This window comes from Mizuhopecten yessoensis, unplaced genomic scaffold (genome assembly GCF_002113885.1).
Source record: "Mizuhopecten yessoensis strain PY_sf001 unplaced genomic scaffold, ASM211388v2 scaffold10107, whole genome shotgun sequence".
Lineage (NCBI taxonomy): Eukaryota > Metazoa > Mollusca > Bivalvia > Pectinida > Pectinidae > Mizuhopecten > Mizuhopecten yessoensis.
Window position 1 is genome coordinate 261,539 of NW_018408382.1, and position 24,787 is coordinate 286,325.

At 38.3% G+C, this 24,787-nt stretch overlaps 1 protein-coding gene across 4 annotated transcripts; it reads left to right on the top strand.

Annotated features, from left to right (window-relative positions):
- The first annotated feature begins 2,988 nt into the window (after window positions 1-2,988).
- LOC110459549 lies at window positions 2,989-23,840 on the top strand. 4 transcript variants are annotated; one of them, XM_021511872.1, is made up of 10 exons: window positions 3,002-3,058; window positions 4,010-4,066; window positions 7,513-7,547; window positions 9,999-14,541; window positions 14,590-16,737; window positions 17,482-19,095; window positions 19,547-19,712; window positions 21,020-21,149; window positions 21,525-21,737; window positions 23,515-23,840. In XM_021511872.1, the coding sequence occupies exons 4-10, from the start codon at window positions 10,005-10,007 to the stop codon at window positions 23,653-23,655; spliced, it is 8,949 nt and encodes a 2,982-aa protein (XP_021367547.1). In that variant the 5' UTR covers window positions 3,002-3,058; window positions 4,010-4,066; window positions 7,513-7,547; window positions 9,999-10,004; the 3' UTR covers window positions 23,656-23,840. The 4 variants fall into 4 exon arrangements, with proteins under 4 accessions (XP_021367548.1, XP_021367547.1, XP_021367546.1 ...); XM_021511873.1 differs by lacking the exon at window positions 7,513-7,547 and having other exon boundaries at window positions 2,989-3,046; XM_021511871.1 differs by lacking the exon at window positions 7,513-7,547.
- The last annotated feature ends 947 nt before the right edge of the window (window positions 23,841-24,787 follow it).

The window sequence follows — 24,787 nt, forward strand, 5'->3', positions numbered from 1 at the left end:
TATGTAGGTCACGGTGACCTTTATTTTACACCTCACTGACTTCAAATTTTCTGATATTTCTAGTCCTATAGTCATGAAACTTTATACACATAACCACGGACTTAGATAATCTAATTCCGTGACGTAACTGATGATTACTTCACCATCATATGACCTTTAGATTCCCTTGACCTATATTTGACTATGCACTGACTCTGGTTAGACTTCGTGTTTAGCTTAATTTTTTCATCAAAGCAGGGGCGGGGCGTATACTGTATGTTTTAGAAACACATTCTAGTCTAAGCAGAGACCTATATGGCTTTATATATATGTCTTTGGTCTAAGTTTGCTACTGAAGTTTGAATGATATTGATATGAAACAATTACTTACATTTCGCTTTTACATCTATACATATTTTATAATACACTCAGTCGCAAGCCTAAGGTATGTGCGCCTTATTAATTATTGCTAAGTTTTCTGTATATTCGACATACAATCTCAGGGGCGTTTCTAGGATATTTGAAAGAGGGCGTAGAATTAAATCTTTGGCCGAGCGCTAAAAAACATAAAATAATTGTCAAATGCACTAATGTAACAGTTCCTGACTTGGAGCATGTATATTTCATAGTTAAAGTGTCAGGGTTTGACATTTTTTATCAGAGTATGTGTTTAATTAATGAATATGATAAATTGCCATATTCAATACAATATAAGCAGATTAGTCCTCACCTGGACCCGCCCCTGTCATATCCAATATTATGACAGTCTGCCTTGTCCTGCACTAGGTCATGATCAGAGGACATTAGAAATCGAGAAGGAGATTTGTTGGAAATCGTCCTTATCCGAGAAGAAATGGTCGGGACCAGAGGGACCTGCGAATTTGTTACAGCTATATTTGGACCTAAACTAATGTGTTCAGAGTAATTTTACATGCTTTAGGGGTTTATATCGACTTAAAGTAAAAATGACACTCCAATTATCATAAATCATGTAAAATTACTCTGAACACCTTATAGGTTTAGGTCCAAATATAGCTGTAACAAATTCTCAGGTCCCTGTGGTCGGGACTTGCTACTGTTGGGTGCATTGCCTGAAACAATGTAGGAGAGCGTGGATCACTACTCGTTTTATCTGTATCGTTTCGTGGACACCATTTTAATTGATGTTTTTTTACGTGTTTTGCACCTTTTGTTCGAATGTGGACCAGTTGGCATGTCTTTAAAAAAAACCCAGCTTAAGCCAGGGGCGGGTCCGGGTGAGGGCGTAATGGGCGTATGCCCCCCCCTNCGTCAGAAACCGTTACATTAGTGCATTGCACAATTATTTTATGTTTTTTTAGCAAAAAAAGGTCCAAAATTGAGGTAGGCCATTGTGATTATATCGATGTTTAAAAAAACCCACATCGTCATGTTTTGTTTAAATTTGAAAATCCTGACAAGATCCAACGTTGTGATGACGGACGAGAAGTAAGTTTATGCTTCTAATAGCTGCCTAAATCTGCGGTGTACCAGAACAGAGACATATAAATGTATACGTCTCCAACCAGAATAAATTTACTGAATATTTCATTGTGTTAATGATTTTAAAGTTAGTAACAAAATGTGAGTGTCAAATATATATCACGACAAATGACAACCCTAGAAAAAGCTAGAGATTACGACCCAACATTTTACACTTGACAGTCTGTGGAGGATATGGTTGATATTACACATAATAGGAATATTTCAACCAACCTCATCATACTGGCTCTATATGTCTCTGATGAAACGAGACCATCGTTTTTGGTCATATGTGACACGATCATAGGGACCTGATAATTTGTTACAGCTATATTTGGACCTAAACTAAGGTGTTTAGAGTAATTTAACACGTTTTTGTGTATGTGTGTGTGAATAAAACTCCATTAAATGATCATTGGGGGTGGCATTTTTTTTACTGAAAATCAATCTAACCCCCCCCCCCCACAACGTGTAAAATTACTCTAAACGCCTTAGTTTAGGTCATAATATAGCTGTAACAAATTCTCACTCAGGTCCATGTGGGCACGATAGTATATAACAGTATACAACAATATATAACAGTTGTGACGTCGTGGAGTACCTTCGCTACAGTTTTCACAAAATATAACAGATTATCATGTACCTATTTTTTTTAACAAAATGTTTATGACACTAGACCCTATAGGCTATACATTTCAAAAGGTATTGATACTATCTATATTTATATATGTATACTTACAAGATCGTTTATAACTTATGCTATACTTTATATCTACAAGTTTTACTTTTTTAACTTCTCGTTTATATCATATAACTACATTACTATCTTTCATACAGACAGAGACGTATAATACGTCTCTAATACAGAGTAATTTATACTTTACGATACCAGAGACTACCTATATGAGATAACCTGTTTTTATCCTAGAGCAAATAACAAAAAAATAACAAAACAATATATCACTCTATATATGCAGGGACGTATATACTGTCCCTGACATAAGTAACGCACTACAGCACAAGACCCACTTCCGTAATCGTCGGTATCGACGGAGGAAGTTAAAAGAGATGAAGATCTAATGGTCCAGTTATTCGAGCGACTGGGTGTTTCTTGCTCAGATGACTTCATGTTATAAAATAACACAAAATAAGACGTGTAAGATATCCATTTAATGAAACAGTAAATGTATTGCCGATTGTAGCAGCTGTTTTCGTAAACAAAAAGCTAACAGGTATCATTAAAGAAAAAATGGCGCGAAAATTCCTTATTCAGCTCAATATAGCTTATCGCCACTAACTCATACACATACATGCTTCTCTAAATAAATAAACAAGAGGATGTCACATCTAACAATTAAAGGTTATTTGCTAGATGGCCTTGTCTTACTAAAATGGTGAATTAAAATCAATCTGCATCAAATCTCTTGTAAAAGTCTAGATGAAACTATTCCCGGTTCTCAGCTTTTCAGAACTCTCCTTAACTTTTTTTCCGGCTTTTGACACGTGCGCGGGAAACATGCGCAGAACGGATACTGATGGTGGTTGGAAGATTTCGTGAATTCGATTGGTAGGTTTTCTGGTAAGTAGGATGTACTTTCGCAAGAGCACCATGAAACTGCACAAATAGTATGTCCACTTAGTTTAGTATCAAATAACCTAGAAAAATTGCTAAATAACATATTCGTGCAAGATATCGTCACCCCCTCAGCAATATGCTCACTACAGATCGGAAACTTTTCATCTTTTCAAAGTGAAACTGGGCAGCTGAGCCCAAGTAACAGTTAATACACTTCTGCGTGTCTGAAAATGAATTGCTTAGGTTACTGGTACGAAATTGGCCATTTTCACTTAAATTGATACACTGTCACACTGTCGAGTTAACACGAATCGGTTGACAGATCCTTGTTTAGAACTGACCGTCGTGGGTTGGGCTTGACTGCATATGGAACCTTAGATGGGTCACTGGTTCGTGTATTCTCGATAATCAATGACAATCCTAAACACACTGATGGTTAGGGCCTACTATACTACTGTAGCAACAACCATTTACTGTAAACATGTACCTAGCCGACATTGTTATGCAATCAAAAAACTTGAAACAGTAGTGTTCTCATCAACACATATAAGGGGTTAATTCTCGGTAAGTAAATCAAACAAATTTGCAAATTACATGTTAGATTTCAAAAAGACATATTCAAACTGATAATTTTGATTTGTAATAAGTTTTGTTATGTAATTAATTCTAAAAGCATCTTGTTTCAAAGCATATATGAGAGTAGATATCTTTTTAGTCTTGATGTAATTTGCTTAATTTTCTAACATAAAAAATCACAGAGCCTACCATCTCATATTATGTAATATATGATTAAAGCATTCATTATTCAAGTATCTTCTGGGGTTTAAAATTAGGCGATGAAGAAATTGTTAGTAGACAAAAATTTAAAAGAAGTTGAGATCAAGTGAAAAAATCCGGACTTCTAAAATTTTCTCTTTGAAAGTAATTATTAATTCTCATTTTTTTGGTGTACAGATGCTGTAGCAAAGGCCTTGGTGTGCTGTCACTTTGCAGAAAACAAGCTTATGGACAGTAAGTGTTGGCTAAAGCAAAAATAACAAAAAGAAATGTGTTAGTTTTTTGGCTGTAAAAATGAAATTACACCTATTGAATGTATCATTTCCTAAGTTAGACCTTAAGTTACCTTGCAGGGGTGTACAATTGTAGGTTAAAGATTACTTATAACCCAGAGGCGGATCAAAGGGAGGTCAAAACGAAAGTACAAAATGTAAGTTTGAAAACTGGCCGTGGTACAGATTTTCCGGCATCTGCACACAATATCAAGATAAGTAAACACAAATTATTAAATGATGCAAATAACACTTACAAATAAAATACATCACATTTAGATGTGACAAATATTAAGCAGGGTGCCACAATGACAAATAGGGTTCAGACCACATTTTTCGCAAGATAAACTGGAAATCTGGAATGTTGACGCCCATGTGTACATGTGTATATTGCCATAAAGGTTATGTTAACCCAACCAAAGCAATGTGAGTAGCCCACCATAGGATGATGTTTGGCTAGTCAAATAACTTTTCGTCCATGGTCTTGCATTTGCCTGTCAGTCTGGAAACACTTTTTGTTACCACTATTTCCCAGAAGTGATAACATAAGGATAGTGGTGAAACTTGGAATGCATGCTACTTCTTGGTCCATAGTTGTGCATGCCTGTCTAGCTTGTTATCCCAATTCCTCAGGAACTAATGAAGGTGTCATGAAAAAACTTATTACTTTATTCCATTTGTGATGGGCTAGAAAAACAAAACGGTCACAGACAGCCATCTTGGATTTAATAGCATGTGAAGTCTGTTACCACTATTTCTCACGAACCACTGAGGATGTCATTACTTGGTATTCATGATTTCCGAAGTACAATGATTGTGCATGCTCAAATTTATGATTGGTCAGAGAAGCAAAATGACTGCCAGACAACAATCTTGAAGTTGCTTGTCAAGCTTTATATTGATATTTCTTATGAACAACTGAAGATATCATGACCAAATATGGTGTATATTTCCCCTTGGTTCACCTTTCACTTTCCTATTTTCACTTGTTTTGAAATATGGCCGAGTCTGGAAAAAATGTCATGTGGCCATCTTGGATTTTATATAGATTTTATTATTATATGCAAAGTTTGTTACTGCGATTTCTAGGAAAAGAACTAAAGAGGTCATGACGAACGTTGTATGCATGATCCTTTTGGTCCATAGTTGTACCTGTTTGGCTAGTAGAATGGAAAACCCCTGAACAAGGTCACCTATAATCCCAATAGGAAAAGAATAATAACCTTAGTCTGAACAATTCTATGATGGCTTTTTCTACCATCCTTCAGAGGTGTGTCTCCCATTATAGCCGGGAAAGATCAGCTTGTCATCCCCTAGGGGGAGATAGGCTCGTGCCGATAAGCACATGTTCAATTGTGACATCATTAAAATGGGTCATCGGTAATTGTGACGTCATCAAAAGGGAATGACGATCTTCATATCCCACATGTGTTTTTGTTTACACTACTGTCTGTGAAGTTGTGACCGAAATAATAGGATGGGAGAAAAACAATCATACCCTACCTTGAGGGTGTGATAGAAAATCGCCAACCCTCTGGGTGTTTTAATGCCCCCGCCATAAAATGGGGGGGCATATAATGCTGCCCATGTCCGTCCCGTCCTGTCCCGATTCAATGTAAACACTTAGCAACTTCATTCTTTGACAGATTTTGGTCAAACTTTAACTTCATTCTTTGACAGATTTTGGTCAAACTTTATACAAAGATCAAGTAGGAGTATACTTTGGACATTGTTGTGTTTCAGGGATCCAAGGTCAAGCTAAGGTCACACTTTCTATATATATAGAAAATCATCAACTGATTCAATTTAAACACTTAGCAACTTCATTCTTTCATGGATTTTGGTCAAACTCTATGCAAAGGTCAAGTATGAGTATATTTTGGACACTGTTGTGTTTCAGGGTTCCAAGGTCAAGGCCAAGGTCACTGTTGCTATATATAGAAAATCATCAACTGATTCAATTTAAACACTTAGCAACTTCATTCAATATGTTATGGAGATGATAATAACATACAGGAAAAAAATATGAATATTAAAATCAACTTATCAACTTTTAGTGTAGTACCTTGTGTGTGTGCATATTTCAGGGTATCAAGATCTAAGTTGTTGTAACTTTTTATAGAACACTGAAACTAATTTCACATGACAGCGGGGGCATTTATCTCTTACAGACATTTTCTAGTTTTTGGTTGTCTAACCCTCGGCAGGGCCTTAGCCGAGGGTTAGACAACCAAAAAAATCACCCAGAGGGTTGGAGATTTCTCTGTCGCATCCTCACGGTAGGGGAAGGTTCTATTAATCAGTGACCTCAATATCTCATTTCCACTGTCTCTGCTTTGTTAACGGTCTTCAAGAAAATGATTAAAATGTATTGATCAAAACCAAATTGACTCAATGATTCAATAGTTTCCTGATGATTTTGGTAGTTCCCACAGAAAAAGGTAAACAATAATAAATATAGTGATTATGTTAAACTGTCATTTGTCTAGCTAATTCTTTTACAACCTATAGTTGTTTCAGATCACATCCTATTGCAGTTGGAAAAACTGAATGCTTTTCAAGTTGAGTCAATAGCTTAAGTGAGCTTTTAAGATCCATATTTAGCCCACCATCTGATCATGATAATGGTGGGCCGATCAGATTGCTCTTTAATGATTGCCTAATTCATCATTTGTCTGTCCTTAAACATTTCTTGTTATTGCTCTTTCTCAAGAAGGTATCATGCAGATATTTCTCAAATTTTATACGAAGGTCCCTTTGATCCATAGTTGTGCATGTTTTATTTTGAGACTGATTCGAAAAACATGATGGCCATGAGTCGATAGCCATCTTTGATTTTGGCAGTTCAAAATTGTTGTGGCTCTTTTTCAAGAAGTACTTGCAAATTGACAGACTTCTTTTCTCAGTTTTCATATTTAGAATCCTCCTGGTCCATAGTTATGCCCCCGCAACGAAGTTAGGGAGGTATACTGGAATCAGCTTGTCTGTCTGTCTGTCCGTAGAATTTTTTTGTCGTCCAGACAACTCCTTATAAAGTAATGGGCCAATTTCAACACAAAATTCAGTTATGATAACTATCCCCTCATGTGGTGTGTCCCTTTTTAATGGAGTAATGGCCTTTTGTTGAAAATTCCTTTTCCGGACAACTCCTAAAAAATTACTGGGTCAATTTCATCGAAAGTTCTCCGATATCATTACTACCCCCTGATGTTGTGCATTTAGGTATTATTTTTGGTATCAAATGTTTGCAATATTAAAAGTGACAATTAATTGGGAAAATGGAACTTAATTACAGCCAAAGCCCTTGTTTGTTTGGAGACAAATGTCAACCCGTATTTTTTAGAATGAAGATAGCTCCACGTTGATGATATGAAATCTGAAATTGTACATCGTGAAATTTGTATCCAGAGCTTTGAACTCTCCCTGCAAAGGTTATCCTTTAGGTAGGTAACTTGTATTTCAATTACTGTCTGAATGGGGTGCTTCTGATAACATCATTTTCTATGTAATGAGTTGGCACTAGCCACTTCCTTATTAATCCTTCTGCACATTTGAACCTTATCACATGGTTAAGAATATAAGCAAAGGGATGCAATCCCAATCAACCTGTTACGGTTACAAGAAACAAAGGTTCCTAAATTTTAAATATTGCAATGAAGCCAGTTTTCCAATTTCAACGTGTGTCCAACAGATTATTCAGTTTTCTTAAGCAATGAATGATGGTTTTAGGTTAATACCAGAGCCAAATGTTCAAGTGACATTTTGCAATTTTGCAATCAGTCCTCGTTACACTTCATCATGCTTAAACAATATTGCTAACAGGATTTCAACTTGATAGGAATGTTCAGTATAGGGTCCTGACAACGTGTTATTTTTCTGGTCAGTCAGATATCCAAGAAAGGCACCCTGATGGCCATCTTGAAAATCTATTTCAAGCTTAATCTCTAGTTTGCTGCGAGCATTTCAATAAAACTTCCCAGGACTGTTAATTTAAGAACATGAACCTGACATAGTGTTGCTATTTTTCATGTCAGTCGGAAATCCAATATGGCTTCCATGATCACCACCATCTTAAAAAACTATCTTAAACTTAAGCAAGATATAATGAGCAGATGTAACGGAAATTTGGTAGAGACAATCAACTTATGGTCCTGAAAATGAATTATTCGTTTTCAGGATGATTAAACTAAACAAAGATCAAACAGTAACCTTTGATTTGTTTTTTGAAACTTATTCCAGGTACAAAATCAGGTTCTACAGGGCTAGTTTTGCTCACACTTGTTAGAGCTCATGAACTTGTGCTATAGTTCACGATGATTGGAAGTCTAATATACCTGCCATGGTCACCATATTGAAAATCTATTTTAAGTTTTTACTTAAATTCTCCTGTCCTAATTTTGCTCTTACTTCGTGGAGATGATTAATAGATAGATATTTAATTTTGAGTCTAAAAATATCCCATAGGCCAAGGGACCACATCCAAGGGTCAAATTTCAACATATCCATCAGTCACTATTAAGTAACTGATTCAGATGAAAGGGAAATAACTCTTTTAAGTCTAATAGGTTTCACTATCAATGTATGGTAACAATGATTTTACCAACTGCAGACTAGAAGACAGCCCATGACTGGCCTGTATCTCACTTGAATAAGATTCTATTCTCTCAAGTTATTTTAGACCCTAAAGACTTTTGTTTGTTGTTACATTTCAATATTTATATGTAATATTTCTAGCAGGATTTGAGGTTGATACTTAAAACTGCTTAAAAAAAGTTTGAAATTTATTCTCCGAAATTTGTTTTAAAAGTGCTGTTGTTGAAACCTGGTGGTTCAAAATATATATCGAAATCAGGTTAGACCCAGTCCAAAAATTACTGCAGCATCCTTATAAAGGGGTATCATGTTATATGTTTATACATTCAACTAACAAAAATGTAGCTGACTTTTCTCGCATACCTTGGCAGAGTGAAACAGAGCAGGAGGTGTAAGATATCTGTCATCTGTTGGCATGGTTTTGTGACTTCACATTGAAATAGTGGAACAACTTTTGGAATAAGATTCATCAGTTTGGTATGCATAATAAATGCTAAGTTTGTTTTAAACAAAAACAGTAATTGAAAACTTAGTTTTGCGAGCTTTTGAAAACGTCTGTTTCTTATGTCAAGGAAAGGAGTGTAAATGATTTGTATCTCGACTCCATATATCTTTCTTATATAATTACCATCATGATATCCTTTGAAACATTCTCACAGATGTTCAGTACTGTAGTGCTCATATATTATCAAAATTGATTAAAACTTCAACCCATATTAAACAATTGGTACTTGAATAAGTTTACATCTAAGGGTTTTAAACCCTAGGTCAAGGTCAATGCTGCTATGGTTTAAAAAAGATATACAATGATCACCCTACAATCTTGACTCAATTTTCAGACTTAGCTCAATTTTCAGTCAGAATTAGATGAAAGTTGATAGGATAGTATATATACATGCACTGGAATACTTTGAGTTTTGGGTCCTGTATACTGAAACCTAGGTCAAGGTCACTGTAACTAGAATTTCAAATAGAAAATATTTCACTGGCATTCTCATCTTCATTTAAACTAATGAAATTTCATCAAGTTGCTCACTACTATTTGATTCAACAAGTACAGGATATTGAGTCATAGGTCAAAGTCACTTACTGTATTTGTAAAAAATAGTTTGAGTTTAGTTCTTGTTCATAAATAAAGTACTGTTGGTGTCTTTTTAGAGAAAATTAAGTACTGTCAAGTATTATGCAGGTTATGGGGGTAAGGCTTGGTTTTAACTCCATCTTGTACACTCTGTTGGAATTTCTATATTTAAACACCTACACCTGAGAAGAGTATCCAACATTTGTTCTGTCTATTGCAGGTCAAGATGAGCTTTGCTGTGCCCATACGGTCAAAGAGAGAGCCAGGAAGGAGAGCTGGTGGATTGGCTCGCATATTTATGCAGTCTATGAAGGAGATCAAGCAGAACAAACCAGTTAGAATTTCAAATAAAGAACCAGCCAACAATCCAACCAGTGTTTCTGAGGCTCTCCCACACAATGTCCCAAAAAACCTTCATGTGGCGAATGAGAAAACAGAGTCTGTAACAGTCGAAAAACCGCCGCCATCATCATCATCATCACACGATGTATTGGCCTCGCATGTTGTACATGGTGGCCATAGAGAACATCCTACAAAGAGAACGGAAACTAAAATTTCAGAATGTGATAAAGTACCTTCGTCAACTCAAGTGGGGTATAACTTAAATGGACAACAGGAGTCAAGTTTGCCAGTAGGCAGACCGATGACGGAACGGGATGTCCAAGGGAAAGACGCCACTAACAATACAGTCAGCAGAACATCGGTCCAGGAAACTGCAACGGTAGTCAAGTCTGAGAAGAGTGCGTTATGTGAATCGGCAGTAAATCATGTGTCAAATGCTTCTGTGATTATGGACAAGGAGGTTGATTCTGTAGGAGTTCAAAACATATCCAATAAAAGAGACGTTTTTAAATCCAGCAGATTTGTAGCATCACATGGAACCACAAACCGAAGTCGCCAAGAGAAAAACTCAATTTTTAACAAACCTCTGCCCAGACGGTATAGCCAAAGAAGACACACAAACAACTCTAGAGAGAGGGTGGTAGAGAAAGTGGAGCCAGAAGATTGGAGCTCTGATCTTCTGGAGATTGAGATCGAAGAAGGATGTTTTTATGATTCAAATGAGACTGAAAAGAGTAGTGGGGTTTCTGTCGGGTGTACTAAACATGAAGGTAAATTAAACATGGGACAAAATGATAAGCTTGTTAAGGACGAAAAAGAAAGTGTAAAACGTGGAAATCAAGAAGGCGAGGAAGAATCGGAGGCTGAGAGTAAGAGAGATCAACGGGAATGTAATACACATGGCAAGGATACAGAAATAAATTGTCTGACAAATGCTGATAAAAAAACAACTGAAGAAAAAAATAAAGTGAATTTAGAAACGGAACTGAATGAAGATAAACCACATGAAAACAGGCAAATTTCAAAGAAGTCTTTGGAAACGGATGTTATTGTTGTGAAAAGTTCTGAAACTAAAAGGATTGTTGGTAAATATTTGGACAAAGAGCAGACCTGTGGAAATAATTTCGGAAATGAATCTTTAAGTGGTAAAACCTTGGACATATCAACACAAACGTTTGACACCAAACAGCTTAAAGATAAAACTGCTGCAAGGGAAGATACTGTTTTCAACAGTATAGACAAAGAACAGATTGTTCCGGAAATAAGGGATTGTGAGATTGAACAGATTGTTCCGGAAATAAGGGATTGTGAGATTGAACAAGATTCAGAAAAAGAGAAGGAGAAAGATTTGTACACAGGATGTGATGCTTACAAGAGGAAAGCTGATTCTGAAAGTAGAAACATTGGGGTAAAGACTGAAGATGAATGTGAAACAGAAACGTCTGAAAAATTAGAAACAACAGGCTCCTCACTTGTGAGATCAGAGGAAACAACAGGCTCCTTACTTGTGAGATCAGAGAAAAACACGATGGAACAATCTGAGAATGTTGTTTCGAGGAATGAGGAAAAAATTCATTTCACAAAGGAACAACAGTCTGAAATGGAAGATAAACAAAAGTGTGAACCAGTAAATGGTGGCGAAAAACAGGAAATACAGGACTGTAGGAAGGAGGAGTATGACCAGAAACAATCTTTGACATGCTCTGGTAATCTGGAGAACATGAGCATGGAAAATGATGAACGAGAATATATGAGAATGGAGATTCCCCCCCTTCGTGTGCCTGTGTGTGATATTCCAGCTTATTATAATAGACGAAGAAACTCGGGTACATTATCCGACACAAGCAATGCCTCACATTCATCTTCTTCCCAGAAAATTCCAAGCAAGGACATTGGATGTTGTAACAGTTGGGAAAGTAAGACTGCTCCAATTCCAAGTTTACTAAGTATAAAGTCTTCGCCTTGGCGAGACTATTCCTCAGCTAGTTCCGATAGCTCTTCAGTAGCTAGGAGCTCGAGGCCAAGACCAAAGAAACCAAAGAAAAAGTCCAAATATACCAAGAGCATCGCCAGAGGACATACATTAACTGTATCTCCCATACAAAGGTCTCCAAGTGGATCTCCAACCTCTCATAAGAACATCAGGGGGAGACAATCAGGGACTGACACGAAAACTACATATAATAGCTTGATTAACTCAAAGGTCCAGGCATTGTCAGTAGAAATGAAGGCTAAGGTATTGACCCCACCTGACAGCGATGGAAGGACAATGATGGCCAAGCCAGTAATGTACAGAGACAGCCTACGAGCCATGAAACAGGTCAGGGTGAAGGCCGGGCTGAAAAACCCTTCAGCTCGTCAGGTTCGTTCTGAACAGAGTAAAAAGGAAACTTCAAAAATGGAGCCCATTATCATTGCCCAGGTCAGTTCAGAGCCTAAGAGACTGGACAATTCTGCATCCAAGTACACAGAACGTCGTCAGAGAAATTATTCTGAATCATCAAAGGATGAAAGTTCAGATTCCATAAGACATGGCAAGTCCAAACCTATCATTATTCCACAAGTCAGTTCTGAGCCAGCAACAGAGGAAATCAGGAAATCCATAGGAGATGATACGTGGCAACATACAATTATACCACAAGTTAGTTCTGAGTCAGCAACAGAGGAAATCAGGAAATCCATAGCAGATAATACGTGGCAACATACAATCATACCACAAGTTAGTTCTGAGCCTAAATTTCGAGACAATTCTGAATCTACTGGTAACACTTCTTTAGAGAAGGCAGGTAAAATAAAGTCAGATTCTCGGATACAAGACAGTCCGGACTTCAGAAATCACCATCATTCAGGATCCACAACAGATGGAAGGTTAAGATCAGGATTTCAAATCTATTCAGAACAGACAGTGAATCAGGAGGGTAAGTCAGAATCAACTAGAGTTGTTCTCAATACCCAAGAGTCTACACCTATACAACATGGAGATAATGCATGTAAATTGAAACAATCTCCAGAGTTTAAGGATCAGAACCATATGGAGCTTGAACACAAGGAACCTCCGGAATCTGTTGAACATCTCAATCAGGAAGCTAGAAATTCAGGAAGGTCTGAGGATATCTGTAACGAAAAATCTGGACAAGCAGAAACTTCACAACATGAGGATCTCTGTAATCAGAAAGTCAGACATTCAGAAACTTCACAACATGAGGATATCTGTAATCAGAAAGTCAGACATTCAGAAACTTCACAGCCAGAGGATCACCTTAATCAGGAATCTAGCAATCCAGAATCTCAAAATTTGGATGTGTCAGATTCTAGGGATTGTGATTTAAAAAGTTGTGATAATCCCAAATTTGGAATAAAGGGTACCACAAACCTTATACAGCAGGAGAGGTCATTTAAAGGTCACAACAGCTCAGAACATGTAAGGCAGGAAAAGTCATCCCGAGGTCACAGCAGTTCAAAATCTGTAAGGCAGGACAAATCATTTCAAGGTCGCAATATCTCATGCGAAGGTCACAACAGTTCAGAACAAAGAACGCAGGAAAGTTCATCCCGAGGTCACAGTAGTTCAAAATCTGTAAAACAGGACAATTCATCCCATGGTCACAGCAGTACAGAACCTAGAAGGCAGGACAAACCATTCCAAGATCACACAAGTCCACAGCCTCTAAGACAGAACAACTCATCTGGAGGTCACAGCATTTCAGAATCTATAAGGAACATCAACTCATGCAAAGGTCACAACAGGTCACAGTCTTCAAGACAGAATTACTCGTCCAGTCATCATAACAGGTTGAAACCTACACAGCAGGACAAATCCTTCAGTACTCATAACAGTTCAGAACCTTTGAGGAAGGACAACTCGTCCACAACTGATAACAGATCAGAACCTACAAGGCAAGACAACTCGTCCTCAACTGATAACAGATCAGAACCTTCAAGGCAAGACAACTCGTCCACAACTGATAACACATCAAAACCTTCAAGGCAAGACAACTCGTCCACAACTGATAACAGATCAGAACCTACAAGGCAAGACAACTCGTCCTCAACTGATAACAGATCAGAACCTTCAAGGCAAGACAACTCGTCCACAAGTGATAACAGATCAGAACCAATAAGACATGACAAGTCGTCCCAAGATCACACCAGGTCGAGACTTGGACACGAGAACGATTCATCACAAAGTCATCGGAGTTCAGAAAGTAGAATATATAGAAGTTCAGAATCGAGAGATCAGAATCGTTCACAGCATGGCAAGTATTGTTATGCAGAACATAGTTCATATCACCAAGATCGTTCAGGATCCAGATGTTTCCACAATGACTTAGGGTCTAGTAGAATAGTCCATTCAGAACCAAAGGGCACCAACTCCACTCACTGGGAATCAGTTTCCTGTACTACACTGAAAAGACAGAATAGTTCAGAGAGCCGAGGTAACATAGGTTCAGAGAGCCGAGGTAACATAGGTTCAGAGAGCCGAGGTAACATAGGTTCAGAAAAAGAACAGGGGTCGAAGAAGCCAGTCAGTTCAGATCCAAAGCAGCCTGGACACAGCAGTATGGAACACAAATATCAAAAATCACAGAAGAAACTTGGAGAAAACCTGAAGGTCAATCACAAATATGACAGAGAAGCAAATGACAGCAAGCAAGTAGAGAGTTCAGAATATGAGAATTGGGATACGGATCTGTTGCCGGTGGTCACACCTCCTGGTAGTAGTATTAACCCCTCTGATGACGGAGTGAAGTTTACCAAGGAGGGTGTGTCGGCAACAAATGTAAGCATGCTTACATCAGAAAGTAGGACAGAGAATGCAAGTGACAAAAAACTGGAGAAGTTAGAGGTAAAAGAGGAAAATGAGAAGGGCACAGTTCTAAAATTTGAAACTTCTGATGGACCGGCTATCAGGATCAAAGAACATGTTATGGATGTTAATTCTTTTTCTGGACAATGTGGGAAGGACACTCATAACCAGTCCTTACAGTATAAAACTGACCAACAGCAAGAAAACAAACGCAGCGAAGCAAACCGTGACATAAAACATCAAGCTGGTCAACACAATTCTAGATCTTTCTGGCTAGACTACAAAACAAATTCTGTGACATTCCGTGATGTGAGAAATTATGGGACATATCACGGACAAGTGAATGGCCATGGTACAGATGCAGATCAAAAAAACGCAGTGTGCAAAACCTGTGGTCGATCACAGTTCAAGTCCTCTTCAAATACTCAGCATAACTGTACCTGTCAAAGGACTTCTTCTGTTCCCAAAGGAGGACATGTAACACTGAACAGGGATAGTCCCAACACTGTATGGTATCCCTCTTCTAAACAACATTGTAAATCTACCTGTCAACAGGAAAATTATGGCTGCGGCATGGAGCAAAATCAGAAGAAGAGTGATTATCGGAAAGATATGAATAGAATAGAGGATAATGGAACATCAGGTAGAAGGTTAACCTGTAGCAGTAAAAATGAGCACCATTTGAATGTTGATCTGAAATCATCACAGATTACAGAAAATGGGGATAAAGACCTGGAAAAGGTGTTGGTTGTTCAACCAATGCACACCTCAGGTAACCATACTCGGAATGAGTGGAATAGGATTGGTGACCAAAGGAAAAATTATGAGAGGAAGTTCAAGTGCCACTGGTTTGATTCTGATAGACAACAGAACCCAGTATTGGATGAACCAGAAGAAAACTGGGACTCACATCTGTTGGATATTGAAGGTATACTGAAAACTCAGGAAAAGACTGAAACTATGGAACAAGTTGTACCTGGTGAGCAGGAGTTTAAGAAGACAAGTCTATATAGCAACAATAACCCAACTGGGAAACCTCCAGAAGGTGGCTCACATACTCGGCACCAACTTGAAGAATGGGATTCAACTTTATTAGATTTAAACCTTATTGGTACTTCTGTTTTAGAACACGAAGACAACAAGATCATTAGTGAAGAAGAGATTTTGGCTGAAAAGCCCATCAACAATGAATGGTGTGAAGTCCAGACTTGTGGGGATAGTGTCAGTAAGGTCAGGTCAGGTCTATCATCGGACAGTGTGACGTCTGGATGTTTAAAAAATGTCGAAGAAGAAGACGGATCTATTATTCCACAGTCTGATAGCAGTTTGAGTGGAATACAAGAAACTTCAGAGTTTGAGGACGTTTGCACCAGTGATGATGTAATGGAGTCTTATGTCTTTTTAAGTCAGGAGGAATGTTGTGCCCACGATGTTCCATTAGACTCCACATCCTGCACCCAAACATCAACAGACCTAGAAATGGAGAAACTGTATCACAAACCACAAACCTCTCCTGGGACATACCGACCCCCTGTGTTCTCTCGGGTTGATAACACAATGTATGCAAGACATTCTGATGTGGATTTCAGAGCAGTCGAAAACGATTGTAGACATAGACCGGACCTAAAGCAGGAGAAAGGAAGTCCCCCAGGCTATGGCCCAAAGGAGTGCGTGTGTCCACCTGGTTGTGTCCAGTTCTGGACCTGGAGATGTTGCTTTTGTCATTGGGGATGGGAACCTCGTATTTGTGATGTTCGCTCAGCACTCGACTACTCAGATAACTTCACTTCCCAATCAACAGAGGATAAAGGTAAAAGTCTTTTAGACTTCAAACTTCAGAACTTAACAATTAGTTTATTGTATTCATGGGCTGATTAATGCCTTTGAAAATTGAATGCACTTCGAAACTTGCAAATGAAAAGTGTCTTAAATTCTTGAATACTGTACCTGAGTTTGTTTCACCATGTGTTTAAAAAATTCCAAATAAATTAAGTAAAAACTGTTTATCATATTTGTATTAGTGAGCTCTGGAATAGATCTTGTGACTTCGCTGTATATTCATACAGGTAGTGACCTGGAACGTAAGCCAAATAATGACAATGCGAGTCACATCGCTTCAATACATGAGCAGATTCTGTTTTGGGAAATACGTTATCAACATATAGGTCATCTAAGGTTGAAAACGCTATAAACAATCCTGTTTTCATCTCGATCACAGAATTCATGATCAGTAGTCATTGACATGGGTATGTCACAATATCAAGTTATAATTTGCTGTGCCTCTTGTTTGTAAAGAGCTCCCTATAACAGTGTGAGGATGATATTTCAAAGATTTCTTGAGGATGTGATATGTTACTAAAAAAACAAATATTACAAATTCTTCATTAAAATGACTTATGAAGTCATACTTCAAAATGAAATCTTGATTTTCAGAGATAACAAAGTCCATGGTTTTAAATGTTTACTTTAATTTCTCCCAATATAACAAATTTTGACAGTGATCAAGACAAATAATGTTTTATGTACGTTCTTACTTTTCTTCTCTGTTTTTCAGACTCCACTGAAAATGGAATACGTATGCACTACAGTCCCCGAGGGTTACTGGCCACGAGATCGAACAGTGTGATCCCTCCCCCTCCTAGCAGGGAGCTGTGGAACCAGATGCAGCAAGGAACTGCCCCAGTGAACTCTTTCTCCCCTAGGGGCACAGGTCCCCATGCCTCCCCTGCAAACATGCCCCAGACCAGAAAACCTTTTCCAAGGATTCAGTACCCGGGGTCCTACCCCTACCCTCCAGAATGTGGCTCACAGCCTCAACAGGTCATGTCCTATGGTATGCGACATTGCAGTCCGTATAGACTACAGTTCAGACCATCTTCACCACTTAATGACGCAGTATCCGTAGAGCAGAACATAGTTGGAGGAAAATCAATCTACAATAGGGAGTCGACGGGATGTGTGTCTTTTGTGTCCAGAGATGACGCCAAGAAGAAACGTGGTGAGTTAGGAAAACCTCCGAACCTGATGGACTGTAGCACAGGGTTAACGAGTGCAAAGGAAGGGGTGAGCGCAGATGAAATGCAAGATTTGCAGCTCAACAGCCCAAAGCTTGTAGACTACGGTTTTAGCGAGACAGATGATTCTGAAGAAGAAAAGAAAGATCAGCTTGCAAAGTCGAGAGTTGCTCTGTTTGGGAAAGATGACCAGTCTCAAGACAGCGACTGCTCTAGTGAGAAACGGAAACTAGATGTGGAGGAACAGGAACTAAATGATGATGAGGACTGCAGTGTTGGGCACAAGAGGAGGCATGTGTTACCTCGAAACAACATCTATCATTTCATAAGGCACTCACTGAACACTAAAGAAAATGAGAAAGACGATGACAAAAAAGCTACCGCGTATGTTCCACCACACAGACGCCAAAAGATTACTTTGACAGATGGTCCTGAGAGCGACAGCCAGAGAGCAAAGGAAAACGAGAGAAAAACACCTAAAAATTCATCATCAAACTACAAGCATTCAGAGGTTTCATCTTCAGCAAGTGAGCAGAGTTCATCTAGCCCAGGGTCCTACCCCTGGGCACCGTTCTGGGCGAGCCCTCCTCCCCCAGCAATGGGTATGTCCGTATCACCTCTGTTTGGCCATCATCAGCCACCATGTATGTACCCCCCAAGCTGCTACTTTTCTCCACCAAACTGGTACCAAGCTGGCTCAGGCACTGACTCCTATGGAGGTGCCTACCATCAGCCTAATAATCATTCACCCTCTACAAACGCTTCAGATGTGAAATCTCCAACAACTCCACATCCAACCAAAGAAAGCATCCCTGAGCTGTCAAAACTGCAAGCCCACCGAAAAAGTCCTGAACGTCTAGTGCTGCCACCAAGGATAAAGTTTTTAGAGAGGACACGCCTGCTCGGCAGCAACACGGATTCAGAGAGCAGCTCATCTTTTCATCTGGTTGACTGGAAGGCGAACTTCAAGGAGAAATGTAGGAGCTACTGTGGCACATTTATTGACTCACACTGCCATCTGGATTTCCTGTTCAACCGCCAAGGGTTCAGAGGCACCTGGTCCAAGTACAAGATTGTACACGAGGCTACCATGCCTGACTGTTTTGAAGGGTGTGTGGCAGTCTTCTGTCACCCTGGCAGCTTCCGACAAGAAGGTAGGTATTTATTTAGGTACATACCAGCAGTATAGAGTATTGTGTACATGCAAGGTTAATTTCGCGGCAGGGCAACTTTTGTGATTGTTAGGAGCAAGATGAATTTGTAAATAACTCTTACCATGTAACACATATACAACACTCCAAACAGTAGATTCTGCATTGTTTACATTAAATCGTCTAATTCGAACTCGCTCTACGTTCACTCTGTGGATGTTTCGTTTATCATTCTAACACAATTTAGTTAGTTAAATGTCGGGTTGAAATTGAACATAATTTTACAATTTCATTGATAAGAAAATGTTTGATAGATTGTGATTGACATAATGGAGTAGAAATTTGCTGACTTTTAAAAAAAAAAGTATTAAAAACTGTTTTGTGTTGATTTTGTCATGTACTCATCCTTGTAATGGACGGCCAGTTCATACTTATCTACATTGTTCACTGTCAGGGTTGTGGAAGGAGATTGCCCTTGAGGAGGATGTCTGGTTAGCATTTGGATGTCACCCAAAGAATGCCACCGAGTTCTCACCCCGGGCTGAGGAGGGCCTGATCCGCTGTCTACAGCACAAGAGAGTGGTGGCTCTGGGAGAAATCGGTCTAGATTACTCTGGCATGTAAGTATAGGACTGTCACTTTATAGCAAGTTTAGGTAACAGTTAGTTTGGGTAATTTTTAGCTCACCTGGCCCAAAGGGCCAAGTGAGCTTATGGCATGGTGCGGCGTCCGTCGTCTGTCCGTCGTCAACATTTTACTTTAAACAACTTCTTCTCAGTAACCAAAAGGCCTAGGGTGATGATATTTGGCCAGAAGCATGCTGGGATGAAGGGCTACAAAGTTTGTTTGAATAAATGACCTTGACTTATATTCAAGGTCACGGGTCAAATATGTTTAAAACCTTTCCAACAACTTCTTCTGCATAACCAAGAGGCCTAGGGTGCCTAAATTTGGCCAGTAACATGCTGGGTTAAAGGGCTACCAAGTTTGTTCAAATAAATGACCTTGGTTTATATTCAAGGTCACAGGGGTCAAATATGTTTAAAACCTTTCAACAACTTCTTCTGAATAACCAAGAGGCCTAGGGTGATGAGATTTGTCCAGTAACATGCTGGGTCGAAGAGCTACCAGGTTTGTTCAAATAAATGACCTTGACTTATATTAAAGGTCACAGGGGTCAAATATGTTCAAAACATTTAAACAACCTCTTCTGAATAACCAAGAGGCATAAGGTGATGATATTCGGCCAGTAACATGCTGGGATAAATGGCTACCAAGTTTGTTCTAATAAATTACCTTGATTTATATTCAAGGTCACATGGGTCAAATATGTTCAAAACATTTAAACAACTTCTGAATAACCAAGAGGCCTAAGGTGATGATATTTGGCCAGTAGCATGCTGGGATGAAGGGCTACCAAGTTTGTTCAAATGAATGACCTTGACCAAATTTCAAGGTCACATGTGTCAAATGTCTTAAAATCTTTAAACAACTTCTTCTGAATAACAAAAAGGCCCAGGGTACTGATGTTTGGCCTGTAGCAATCAGGGCTACCAAATTTGTTCAAATTAATTATCTTGACCCGCTTTCAACCTAATGTCATTGTTTGACATTCAAGGTCACACTGATGTTCTGCCTGTAGCTGTAATTTAGTCCACTTTTAAGTTTACAAGTGTGAGATTAATACCAGGTGAGCGATGCAGGCCCATTGGGCCTCTTGTTTACTGTCAGTGTTTTATACTACAATGAGCATATGATCATTTAATATATAGCTTTCTCGCAATAGGTTATAAAAGAAGGATTGTTGTCGTCATGTTTTATTTGCATAAAGAGCAATACCTTCAATCATTAATCAGCCAAAACATGTTGTTTTCAGAATGTCTAGTTAAATTTGTGTTAGTAAGTCTGTTAATATTGTTAATCTTAGATTTAAACAACATAAAACCTCTCAGAAGATTGTGTTTATCAAACAAATCCAACTTGCTCTCGAGATGAACAAACCACTTGTGATACACTGTCGAGAGGCAGAGGAAGATGCCTTGCAGATTTTAGAAGAGGTTTGTATTTTTCTTTTAAGACCTTTTTTCGATAAAATAAGTCTTTTGAACTGTAATTTTTTTTAACTGATGTGGTTCAAACAAGTATGTGTTGCTTTATAAAGAATCAAAAACACAAGTTGAACCAGGATGGAGACAGACCTGTAATTCATGAATTTCCTTTGTCATACCAAGTATATTATAGACCCATTTTACTAAGGAAGTGGGGAATATCGTTAGGTTGACTCACTTCCTGTTGTTTCACTTTAACTATATGATCTCATACTTAAATTACACAAAATCATTAAACTGCATGCTGTTTTCTGTTTGCATTCATGTTAGGATTTACAGTAATTACATGCTTGACTTACTAGCATCCTCTCCTATAATTTACAGACAGTCCCTCGAAACTACCGAATCCACTGCCACTGTTTCACTGGGAACTACCAGTCTGCCAAGAAGTGGATGAACTTGTTCCCAAATCTCTACATTGGCCTGACCCCACTGGTGACCTATCGCACAGCCACACCTTCTCATGAGGTCGCCAGGTTCATACCGCTGGATCGACTCTTACTGGAGACTGATGCTCCGTATTTTATACCAAGGAAGGTAGGTTTATACTGCTTGATATAACTGATTCTCAATACTATATACCATGGTTGGTTTCATACTGGTGGGTAAACTTACTGGAGACTGGTGCTCCATACTTTATACTAAGGAAGGTAGGTTTATAAACTGCTGGATATTATTGGAACTGGATACCAAAGAAAAGAAATTCAACCCTCTTGGTAAGTTGTGACTGATTATACAGTGAAGATGACCCCCTACCCCCAGAAGATGTCCAAAAAGTAGTCTTTTATTTTAACACAAGAGGTCTCTTAGTACAGGTGGTCTCTTTACACTTAACACAAGTGGTATTTTAAAGAAGGTGGTTGTATGAGTAGGTTTGACTTCGATACATACAAAGAGAAAAAGAAAGAGGAAAAGATGTCTTTTTTAGGTCACCTGAGCTTTGCTCAAGTGACCTATTCCAATCACTTCCCATCCGTCGTCGTCCGTCGTGCGTAAACTTTTTACATTATCAACTTCTTCTCAAGAACCAGTGGATGGAATTTTTTCAAACTTGATCAGAATCGTCCTTGGTAGATGAGGCTACCAAATTGTAAAATTGGGATTCCTACCCCAACCCTAGGGGCCAGGGCGGGGTCCTAAAGGGAAAATTAACCAATATTTCAAAAATCTTCTTCTCCAGACTCAGAGGTATTACAGTCATTTTCTCTGCATGGATGGAAAGATCATCAGGGGCTTTATTTAAATTGTAAATTTCAGGACCCCCGAGCTATCCGTTCTCCCTTGGGGAGGGGGTAAAGTTTACTATAGTTTATATAGGGAAACAACACTTTTGGGTATATTTTGACAATTTTCTGTTGGAAATTATTTTTACCTGGTGAGAATTATCCTTGGAGGAAGAAGATGGTTTTAAATTGTAAAATTGGGATTCCTACCCAAACCCTAGGGGCCAGGGCGGGGCCCAAAAGGGAAAATTAACCAATATTTCAAAAATCTTCTTCTCCAGACTCAGAGGTATTACAGTCATTTTCTCTGCATGGATGGAAAGATCATCAGGGGCTTTATTTAAATAAGTTTACTATAGTTTATTTAGGGAAACAAAACTTTTGGGTATATTTTGCCCGAAGGGCAAGTGAGCTTATGCCGTGGTGCAGCGTCCGTCTTCCATCATCCGTCTGTCCGGCGTCAACTTTTTCCTTTAAACAACTTCTTCTCAATAACCAAAAGGCCAAGGGTACTGATATTAGGCCTGTAGCATGCTGGGATTAAGGGCTACCAAGTTTGTTAAAATGAATGACCTTGACCAATTTTCAAGGTCACAGGGGTCAAATGTTTTGAAATCTTCGAACAACTTCTCAATAACCAAAAGGCCCAGGGTACTGAAATTAGGCCTGTAGCATGCTGGGATGAAGGACTACCAAGTTTGTTCAAATGAATTACCTTGATCCACTTTCAACCTTTAAGAATCTCCATGAAAAAATAACCCTGCCCCATCCCCAGGCGCTAGAGGGGTGGGGCCTCAATGGAGATTATAGTTTAAAAGTTCTTACATTTGGTATTGTATTTCACTTTGTTTCCATGTTGTTTTCCACATTTTGTACATCTCAACAATGAAATTGAGCTACAAGTACTTATAATATAACTCAGGTGACCTCTAAGGCCCTTGGGCCCCTTGTTTTTCAAAAACATTATGTTTGTCTGTGAAATATCAGTCTAAGATGATTTGATTTCGGGTTTTGTGATATCAATGTTTTCCTATTGGGAGATTCTTAAAGGCAAGATCTTTTATAATAACGTCTTTTCAATCTTATTGCAGTTCCCTAAAGAGGAAGTGCACTTTTCACACCCAGGAATGGCTATCACTGTAGCTGAACATGTGGCCTTTCTGAAGAGATGCTCTGTCACAGAGGTGTTACATGCATGTCGTCAGAACACACGTACCATGTATGGCATATGAGTCATCGCTAGAGGACATGCACTCTGTGCCATGTACATTGTTACAATCCCTGTGTATGGTGTGCTAACACATGGACTACGATAACATGTTTGAATCAGAAGTTCATTAGAGTTGTGCAAAAGGAAGACGACAATAAGATTAGAATTCAATGATAAGTGGAGTCTTCCAGAGGCTGTGAAATTGTTTTTGTAAAATGTTTTCTCTGATATGCAAATCTTAGCTAAGCCCCATTAGATGAATGAACACTAAATGTCTTTGATATTTTGTACTTTAGTGTATGCATATTGTGCCACATTTTGGTGATTTTTCTTGCTGTTTACCGTACAATGCAAGTTCAGACATGACTAGTATACATTGGGCTCATCTATTGTTAAAATATTCATTGTTAAGTACAAACAAAATGCAGGGGTGATTTAGTGGATTCCAGTCAAACAAATTGGTATTATTAGTTTACGAATCATTCTTAAAGTATTTCAGAAATGTTCCAAGTCAAAAGGTTAAATGATTTGTTTTTGTCATTATAATTCAAGATACAAACTTAGGTTCAAAGCTTGTTTTTTAGGAAATTGATATTGGTGAAAAAAATGTAGCAGAAAACATGTGAACTGTTGAAGACACTTAATAGACTGTACATGTATATAAATCTATAACTTATATATAAAGCTTGGAGGCTAGGAACTTTAACAAAAATCTATAGGTTGTTCTGTCAAAAAAGAGGACCAATAAAAAAACATATATTTGAGTGATAATGTATTACCAACATCATATTAGACCCAAGTATTGTTGATTAAAACTATATTTGAAAATTTACCAATTTGACTAATTCATGAAGTGATTTAATTCAGTTTACTTTGTTAAGTAGATGATTATAGCCTTATAAATCTTAACACAATTCTGCAAGGTAGCATATTTTCTGAAGACTAAAACTGTTAGTGGTATAGAATAACACGTCTCCTAGAAAGTGAAATATTTCTTAAGTCATAGTCCTGATCAAGATGTTTTTGTTAGTCAGTTACATGTAATTTGTTTACATAGTGTAGTGGTTTTAGTGCTGTAGCTATTGTGTATTACAATAGAGGTTTTCTCATGGAGAGACCAAGCCTTTCAGAGAAGGTTGGCAGGTGCCAGTCCA